The sequence below is a fragment of the Harpia harpyja genome, chromosome 1 (assembly GCF_026419915.1).
Source record: "Harpia harpyja isolate bHarHar1 chromosome 1, bHarHar1 primary haplotype, whole genome shotgun sequence".
Lineage (NCBI taxonomy): Eukaryota > Metazoa > Chordata > Aves > Accipitriformes > Accipitridae > Harpia > Harpia harpyja.
In genome coordinates this window covers 106,518,826-106,528,304 of record NC_068940.1, presented here as the reverse complement: position 1 = coordinate 106,528,304, position 9,479 = coordinate 106,518,826, and the positions used below count along the sequence as shown (strand labels likewise).

General features: G+C 43.5%; 1 protein-coding gene across 1 annotated transcript in view; it reads right to left on the bottom strand.

Annotated features, from left to right (window-relative positions):
* Positions 1-2,784: 2,784 nt before the first annotated feature.
* The window catches only part of WNT9A (Wnt family member 9A), a 56,757-nt gene continuing 50,062 nt past the window's right edge, over positions 2,785-9,479 (bottom strand). The window contains exon 4 of the mRNA XM_052808676.1: positions 2,785-4,949. Coding sequence (XP_052664636.1) covers positions 4,476-4,949 — 474 coding nt within the window. The 3' untranslated portion in view covers positions 2,785-4,475. The remainder of the gene's footprint in view (positions 4,950-9,479) is intronic.

The following is a 9,479-nucleotide window of genomic DNA, read 5'->3' as shown; positions in this document are numbered from 1 at the left end:
TAGGTTTCAGTTTTCCTCCTCCCACAGCCATCTGAAGACTAGGATGCACAACTAAAAAAGGGTAAGCTTGAAGTTTCAGGGTAGGTTTTTGTATTTTAATTACAAGCTACTCATTCTTCATAACTCATTTTTAGTGTCAAGACTCAAAAAAAAAAAAAAGCCCCTTTGATTAAACACTGCTTGTTTTGCCAACTGGAGCGTTTTGAGAGCTGGAAGACAATGAGAACGTAATGTTTAGGACTTGTTTTGCATGTCTCCTCATCCGGCATATATGAGTCAGTCACACAGAATAGAAGCTTGTTAAAAAACAGATGACGGGTGCAACAATTATTTGTGTGGGTTTTTATTTCTTTTAATAGAAAATTCTAATATAAAACAGCAAACATTTTCAGTTTGCCTTGTTTACAAAAATATTATATATATTTTTTTTATATTTCTGACATAACTAAATGCACTATTCAATAAAAATATTCTTCCATCAGCTAACTTCTCTTTTAAAAAAATTAATAAAAAAGTTATATAAATAATGGTTGCACCCCCCCACCCCAAAACTGATCTCGCAAGTCTTGCTGGATCAGCTTAGGAGAACCAACACTTTGACACTTTTGGGGGGACAGGGGGTAAAAGGGGATCAGAAACCAGAGACCTCCCCTACACCCGTCCATCCTTCTCCAGTTACATCTGCTGCAAAAACCTGTTTCTCTGGGGGTAAGATAAAGGGAAAAAGCTGCTTTGCACTTTTTTTTTTTTATATATGAAATGACACCATGAAAGATTTAGGGACCCAAATCCACTCTTGTAGTAGTTTTATGAAAACGAGCAATTTCACTGAATTGCACTGGAGATCCAATGGTGTGGTGGTAGAATTAGCCTCTCTGGAAAAATCCAATTTCATACAGCTGGCACAAAACGGGGTTTACAGGACACTACCCAATGTTTTCTAGAGGACTTCAGGGTCTCTTATCTAGGGTTTTCTGAACTCGTGTATGGAGTAGCACAAGCAGAAGCTCCTGCTCCATGGGTTAATTCGATTCCAACACACATCTATCACCAGCAGAAAACCCAGGTCAAGCACTTGAGAGGGTTTTGAGACGGTTTGACGTCTTTTCTACCAGCTGCTACTTGTTTCATTCTACTCAAGCTCCACTGGATTTTTCCAAAATGAGGCTTTTCCCCCCATTCTTTCTTCAAAGATAAGGCAAACATCGGAAAACGCTGGAACTAAACACCCCCCCCCACCCAAAACACACACAACGCGGTGGGGGGAAGAAGAAAAATAACCCACATATGTTTTACCACCCTAGGTCAAAAGGCCAAGAAGACAAGTTCTCCTGATTTCAGAGTGTTAGTATATTTTATACACTGCCTATACATTTAACACATGTGCCTCGCTACTATTTAGTTATTTATAATTTTTTTTAACCACAGGAGAATAAACCTTGCTATTTACAATATATAACAGGCAAGTAATATATCCACATTAACATAAATACAATTTGTTTTTTGTGGTGTTTTTTTGTTTTTGTTTTTTTTTTAAATACTTACAGAAAGCATCCAGGCTTCAGTGCGTGAGTTATAATACACAGAAGAGCTCTTTCACTCAGTAGTTCATTCACTCTTTGCCGCTTTCTTCTAGTCAAGCTTTGACAGTTTGCCTTATTGCCCACCCATCTCTCTCTCCCCCCCACTGCCAAACACACCAAGCTACCCCATCCCATCCGACCCAGGCATTTTCTCTGCAATGACATCTATGCCAACACTGCCCTCTCTTCTGCATCTAGGGACTCATTCTCCTCTCACACCAGTGCAATGTGGAGTTACTCCAGCGAGGTCAACGGAGACAGAGACACCAGTGAAAAGAAAGAAAATGAGGCCCATGGTTTAAATATAACAATAATAATAATAATTAATAATAATAATAATAATGCACATAAATTGCGGCCCATTCTTTAATTAAGAACAAATATTTTTTTAAAAGAATGGAGCCAGAAATAGTAATTCAGACCCAAAAATCCTCATCTTTCGAGCAGGTTTGGATCCAGCCTTACTTTGGAGGGGAAGAGCTATTCTAGCACACACACAAAAATGTAACAGTGAGTTTGCACATATGTGTGAGAGAGAGAGAGACAGAGGGAGAAAAAAAATTAACATAATACCACATTGAAACCATAAGGTCCTTCTGAAGGGCTTTACAATAAATAAATGTTCGTTCAATATTTATATATATATATATTTATGTGTCAGCATGTGTGTATATGTATACACACATGCACACACTGAATAATAGGTTTCTAGTCAGTTTATTTTTTAAACCATTAGATAAACTGCTCATGGGTGACTTTCAAAGCGGTGCATCTCCCAGAAGGTGCAAGACCTTCCTGCAAACTTTCTGCATCAAATGCACCACCGTGCATTTGCTGTGGTGGAAAGGACAAACACCGTGTGTGGATTCCTCCTTCTCCAGCACTCCCCCAACCTCCAGAATTGTACAGCAAATAAGCAAACATCAAAAAAGAGACAGTACGCTTCACTTTGCAGGACCATAGCACTGTTAACAGTAACATCCTCATCCTGTCCCTCCCTATGCCCCCACCTCAAGATCTGATGCCAACAAGCCAGGCTGGACTGCAGGTATTTGTTACCAGAAAAAAAAAAAAAATCTTTTCTCCTCCCAGTAGATGCACATGAACAGCTTAAATATTAGTGGCTACTATTTGGGGGGGGGGGGGGGAAATTAAATGAAGAAAAAAAAAAAGAAAGAAAAAAAAAGAAAAAACACCTTGAAAAATAATGGTCCATCTTGGAAAACTGCTCTTTTTTTGCTTGGCTAACATCTACTACTGCTTGGAAAACTCCAGCCAGCTTTCCTCTTTTGAGAACCAGATCAATGGCTTATATAAAATTGGTGGAAATTGCTACTACCGGACAATCAAAAATTGCTACCAAAAATAAAATATAATGCTCTCCGCTCTCCAGTGTTTCCTTAGAAAGCTTCGTTGAGGCATTCACTGGCTGCTTCCAATCCACTTTTATATGACTGAAGGATATTGCTGCATCAAGTCCTGGATTGTAAGTATCCTCTTCAAAGGAAAAAAGAAATGCTGGAGGTTGTCATCTCTTTCACAGCGTCAGAGCAATCTACCACTGCAGTCAATTTCTGGCTTCTCTGGCCACTTCATAGTTTGTCTCTGTGTCGATTGGTTGTTCCGAATCCAATAGTTGGTTACCATTTAGCAGTTGTATTTTTAAAATACAGTTCTTGATCTAGTGGTTAAAAAAAAAAAAAAAATCTTAAGGTCATAGGGTTTACATACAGCTTGTGTCATGTACCACTGCCATGGTTTAGAGTAAATGGAATGATGACCTAGCAAAAGAAAAGTCAACTCCTCCAGAGGTCTGATCCAGTCCAAAACGGCTGCTATACAATGCAAGACAGCCCTGCGTTCCAAGATGCACTCGAATTTCTGTTGTCCTACTCAGAAACACACATCCAAATTCAGCTGGCATAAGACTAAAAAGTTCCAGTTCAGATTTCTGAAGCAGTTACCACAGGGTGAATTTGATCAACAAGAGGTGGGAAGAGGAGAGAAAAATAAATCATGCACGAAGTGAAAATAAAACAAAAGTATCTAGTGGTTTTTAAAAAAAAAAAAAAATTAAGACGGCAATAGTGCTAAAGAAACTACATTCGAAGAAATTGTTTTAAAAAAAGAATATGTGATTGGACTGAAGGGGACAGGCACGTCTGGTTTTCTACTGTCTTCCCAACCTCTTTCTTGGATATATTTCTGTCTGCAACATGGTGGACCCAACGTTTTTTGAGCTGTATTTGGTGATCAAAGCACGCGGATACGGAGCTGTTGTTGAAAAGCTTACCCTCCCAGTGGGTCTCTTTGTCGGAGCCTTGTTTGCTCGATGTGCAGAAACTCCACTGGAGGAACCATCAGGGCTGTTCCTGCTTACCCTACACACCTCTCTCCAGTTTTAGAAGGGGAAATAAATGACCACTTCCCGTACCATCACATTCAAAGCAGAAAGATCTTACTTTCGTATCTGCTTAGCTCTCTAAGCGGTTGGGTAAGCTTCAGCAATAAGTATAGGTTATTTATGCCAAAGAGAATGTATTAGCCCAGGAGTTCATGGAGGATTGGTGAAACCATCAAGATGTTCCAAGGACAAATGATCCGTCAAACTGCGTAGACAGCTAAGGTGAAGGTCAACTGGTGTCTAACCCCAGTGTGACAGGCACTTATTTCCACATGGTTGGACCTCATTAAAATTCAGTCTACAGGAAAACAAAACAAAACAAAAACAAAACAGCAACACAGCTGGGTCACCTGTACCCTACAAAGTGCTTATGTCTCGACATAGCTTTCAGATCCCAGAAGGTCAATCAAACCCTGTTTGTCTCCATATGTAGTTCTCATAGATCGCCACCGCCCGTCACCAAGGGTTGCCATCAAGCAGAAGACGCGTCAGTCTTTGCAGGTGTAAACCTCTTCTCTCTGGGTGCATTGCTTGCATTCCACATAGCAGCACCAACGGACCTGGCATTGGCACGGACGGGTGACCACCCGGCTCTGCGTATTGTGCCCTCGCCCGCAGCAGATGCTGTCGCAGTTCTTGTCTTTGTAACATTTCCTTCCCGAAGTCCCAGGCGAGTATCTACTCATCATACAGAAGCTTGGGGAATCGTCAATGTAGACAAGATCCGTAGTCCTTGGGATTTGATCACTGTGACCAGGGATGGACTTCTTGGGTGGGGAGATGTCTCCTTCCCCTGTGGCCTCGTTGGTAGTGCTGCCCACTTTGAGCGATGTCTCGTACTTCTGCTTCAGCTGCTTCCCTATCTCATGGAATGGAGAGAGCTGCCTCCAGCACGTTCGGACAGTACAGGATCCAGATACGCCGTGGCATTTACAGGTTGTCTCCACTCCAGCTTTGATGACCTGCAGACACACACGGCCCCAAAAGAAAATCAGTTATGGGGGAAGAAATCAAGACACAGAGCAAAAAAAAGCTTGCGAGATGACACTTCTGGAACACAAGGTCGATGCCGATACAAAAACTATCTGTTGGAAGAGGACGGAAAATACATACTACAGGAAATACTTGTTTTAGAAGGGTCCCAGTTTCCAGGAATATGACATTTACCTGCCAAAATACTGCTTTATTGGCTAGTTAATGATACTAGTAAGGTATACAAAGGCTGTCCAGTGCTGGCACTCATCTACGTAGACAGAGATCTGAAGCTGTGATGCAGCTAAGAGATTAACACATATTTTAACACCTATTTATCTGTTTTAACAAGAACAAGGAGATAATGTGTAACCAAAGTGGAAGGAGTTGGTTTAATGGAGAGAAGAGGGGGAGTGCTGCTGTAACACAGACACACAGGTGGGGTGGCACATTCTCCAGAACATGAGCATGGACAGTAGGAACCTTTTCCATACCACAACATACAGGATACCACCTTAAACTCACACAGCTTCCAATTAGCGGCACAGGCTCAGTGGAAACATGGCTAAGCTGTGCTGTTTCCACCAGTAACGACTAGGCATAGCATCCCACTCAGTCCACTTTAGAGGAAAAAACTTCATGTAGCTGAAATATATATAAGCCCTCCAGAACAACAGCCTGAATCACCATCACCAAAACCAGCAGCTCCAAAAACATCCAGGTAGCTTCCACCTCTCCAACCTGTATTCAGGATTTTATTCTGGAGTACGGTAGCATGTTGAAAAGGACCTCCCACTTTTTTTCTGCTAGCAATGGAGACAACTGCATGTGCTCTTAAAAACAAAGAGCACCGTGCCTTGCTGGCCAAATGCATGTTTAACAAAGAACATTTTCATGCAGGGTGAAGCCCAAGGCTGCCGTGGTGTCCTCTGTGCCCTCCCTTCCTCTGAAAAATTAAGATGTGAAGAAATGGAAAACAGACCCCTGCGTGATGGGTTCAGCAATTCCAGGTGCTTTAACGCAGCCCCCAGGATTTACTCTGCCTGTGTCACCAGCTGTAGGTAGCTTGGAGGGGGAATCTGGATTCTCACACTGATGATTTTGAGGGGAAAAACATGAAATCTGGGTTGATGCTACAGTGAGAAGAGTCCAGCCCAGTGGGTTCAGTCCTCAGCCCATCGGGTAGTGACCCCTGGGGACTACGACAGGGCTGGTGGCTGCAGGGAGAACTAGGGGAGCAGTCTTCAATTTTCAACCAGAGAAAGGATGTGGGGCAGTCACTCTGCAGGGAAATAAGGGGAGTTTATATTTTCAGCTCTGGCCACAGGAACAGACTCCCTGCACTAAAGGCTGCACCATCTGCCCCATCGTGAGCAAAGAGGAGCTGCCCCATGTCAGGGTGAGGAACCTCAACTCCTGCCTTGATGCTTCAGCAGCACCTCAGGGTGAGTGGGTCCTGAGATTTGACCAGGCAACACAGCAAGCAAGGGCACAAGTGTTTACAAAGAACTTGACCCAGGGGTAGAAAAGCCACTTAGCTAAACGCCGTGGTGTCAGGCTTCTCGTGAGGGGATAAAGGGAAACAGCATCACGCAGGCATTCAGGGGCTGCTGCACCTAAAGGTGGTCTACACAAGCCACTGTCCAGGGAGGAACAGGCTGCAAGGTTCAAGTCCCAGGCTAGCATAACTTCAATAAAGTAGTGGCAGAACCTTCTGTAAGGTGTTTTCAACTAGGACGGAAATCTATATTTTATTCTCTCTACAAAAAAAGCAGAGCACTTATGACCAAGGTCTTCAAAGTCAAGGTGGAAAAGAAAAGGAAGGCATTAAAACCCTTGGAAACTGAAGCAGATTCTATCCCCTCCATGTCAGGACTCTCATGTTAAAAACTGTGTGCCTGCTTATGCCTCTGGACTACAACTATCAAGGACAAAGCTTGGTTTCAAGTCCTTTCTTAATTACTTTTATTATTTTAAAATTCAAACACTTGCAGCGGGTGTTGTAATGAGAAGACTCGTCTCACAGATCCCTAAAGGAGGGAAATAACTTGCTCAAGACAACAGAAAGTAAATGCATATGATTTATTCCCAAAGCAAAAGAAAGTCTCCATATAGAAAGGCGTCCAGATCTTGCTTGGGGATAGCTTGCGTGGGAATAGCTCCCTTCAGACCACCACAAAACATAAATACAGAAGGAAGAGCAGAGCCAGTGGAACCACACTGTTCACACAGAAGATGGAGGGAATGGAAAGACAAGGTTATTTTCAACAGGAAAAGCAGCATGGGAAGGAGAAGCAGTAGCAGGAAAGGAAGAGAAGAAAGCAAAGAGAGAGTCAATGGTTATTCATCTTGGAGAGAGACAAAGGTGACAACAAGCCCCCCGGGTCCTGTAAAGGACCCCATATCCATAAATTGACTGATACTAAACAAAGCATCCCATCCCATTTGAATCAGGCTGCAATAAAGATGCTTCATGGCACAAAAGCATATCCATCTCCTTGTAAATAGCAACCAAATGTTCTCCCCCATCTTCTCCAGAGATAGATTTATGCCTGGGACTCCTTCGTGGGCAACATGAGAGCAGACATGTTATTTGGACAGTCACAGGTAACCTGCATTTTGTCCACAGATTATAAACAGATATTCACAGCTCTAGTTCTCCCTCCCCACCGCTTCCCCAAAAATAGGTTACATTTTGATTTTAAATGGGTAAGGTATAACCACCCCTTAAAATAAGTTCAGAGTTCGTTTTATAGAGCTGCCTCCTGTCAAGGTACTACTGAAAGTGCCCTTCCTTTGGGCATCTACATTATCTAAAAAAGAAAAAAAAAGTCTCCCCCTTCTGCCCATTATGGCATCTGCCTACATTATGGCCTCATGACAGCAGAGGACTGGCTCTGGGCCATTTCCCGACCATCCGGTTCTTAATTATTTGGCTGCATGAGTCCTGCTGAGCACCATGTGCAAATGTGCAATAGGTCATGGACTCAGAATTGGGGTCTGGCCCAATCCTGATATTACAGAGACATTTTTAGAAAGACACTATGCATAATACGGCCTTCAGCAAAGCCTGGCCAATGGTCACACTTCATTCCTGCGACAGCCAAGACCTTTTCAAATGCAATCCAATAATACACAGTAGCATTCAAACAAGTGACGGGTTACAGAGAGAGATGTGTTACTGCTTATAATACTCAGCTGGGCCGGCTTGGTTAGGGGCTGTCACGCTTTGTGTGCCAAAGTGTCTAGCCAACTCTGCAAGAAATCCCACAATGTTAGACAAGAGCGTACAGAACATGTTTCAACACAGAGGAAAAAAAAAAAAAAACAAAACACACAACCCTCACCCATACTGTCCCTCATGTAAAGTCACATTTCACTGGTTGTCCAGAAGCGAGAGCTGAGTTCATGTGAAACAAAGCTCCTATACCTGATTTCACGCCCAGACCATCAGCAAACTGGGCAAAATTGCTGAGATGCAGAAGGGCTGCACACTGCAGTTATTCATCAGTTCAGGCTTTTCTCAACCCTTCCACCTCCCCCAAGCCGTTCGCATCTGCTCCACCTGGAAAAGGAGACGACCACCATTTTACAGGAGATGGGAAAGCAAGAAACCAACAGGAGTTGGCGCAGCTGGTAGACACGCTCCTATGCACAGGCTTGGCTGGAGTTAGAGCTGGTTGAACAAGGCACAGTCATGAAATGCAGGAAGGGAACCTGGAGACAGGGTTGTCCTTGTCAGGAACCACTTCTCCAGAGCTCAGTGGGAGAGCTGACATTGCAGGTGCAGTATATCCAAGGCATCCACATGGGGCTGGTAGATATGGCACAACACATGTTGAAAATCCAGATACTGATGGATTGGCAGCTAGCAGATGGCAGCAGACCTTCAGTCAGGAATAGGCATGTAGATTTAGGCACTTGAATCACACCATCCAGCCAGGGTTGACCTCAGTGAAGCAGACATTCGAGTTTAAAATGCCTGCATTTGAGAAACACCTCTAAACTCCCATCCGGCTCAGTGGAGCCAAAGCAGGCAGAGGATCCTGCAGCAAAGAAGAGACCTGCACATGCTCCGCTGAACAGGTCTCCAGGCTCCACCAACTGTGCTGACCACATCTCTATTCACTAACAGGAGCCTCAGGACCCAGCTCATACAGAGGCACCTCAGTTCAGACATCTTAACCTATGAGCAGAATCCCACCCTCTGGGACAAATTCAGGTGTCTCAATATCAGCATCTAGCATTGAGGTGCTGTAAAACATTGCTCTTCACCACCAGCTGCCCCTCCAGGAGCATCAAGGTCTCTCAAAGGGTAGAAATACATATATTTAGGTAGATGAATCCTACTCTCCTTGTCTGGGCTTAAACAGTGATGAACAAAGCCTCTGCTGAATCCCAGTCTGTTTTTTCCTAACCCACTTCTAGCTCCTTGTTAAGCAGTGCCTAGGATGGCTTAGATGTCATGCACTGGTGGACCAAAGCATAAAAGGTTTCCATGTCCCCGTTCTCATGAAAGC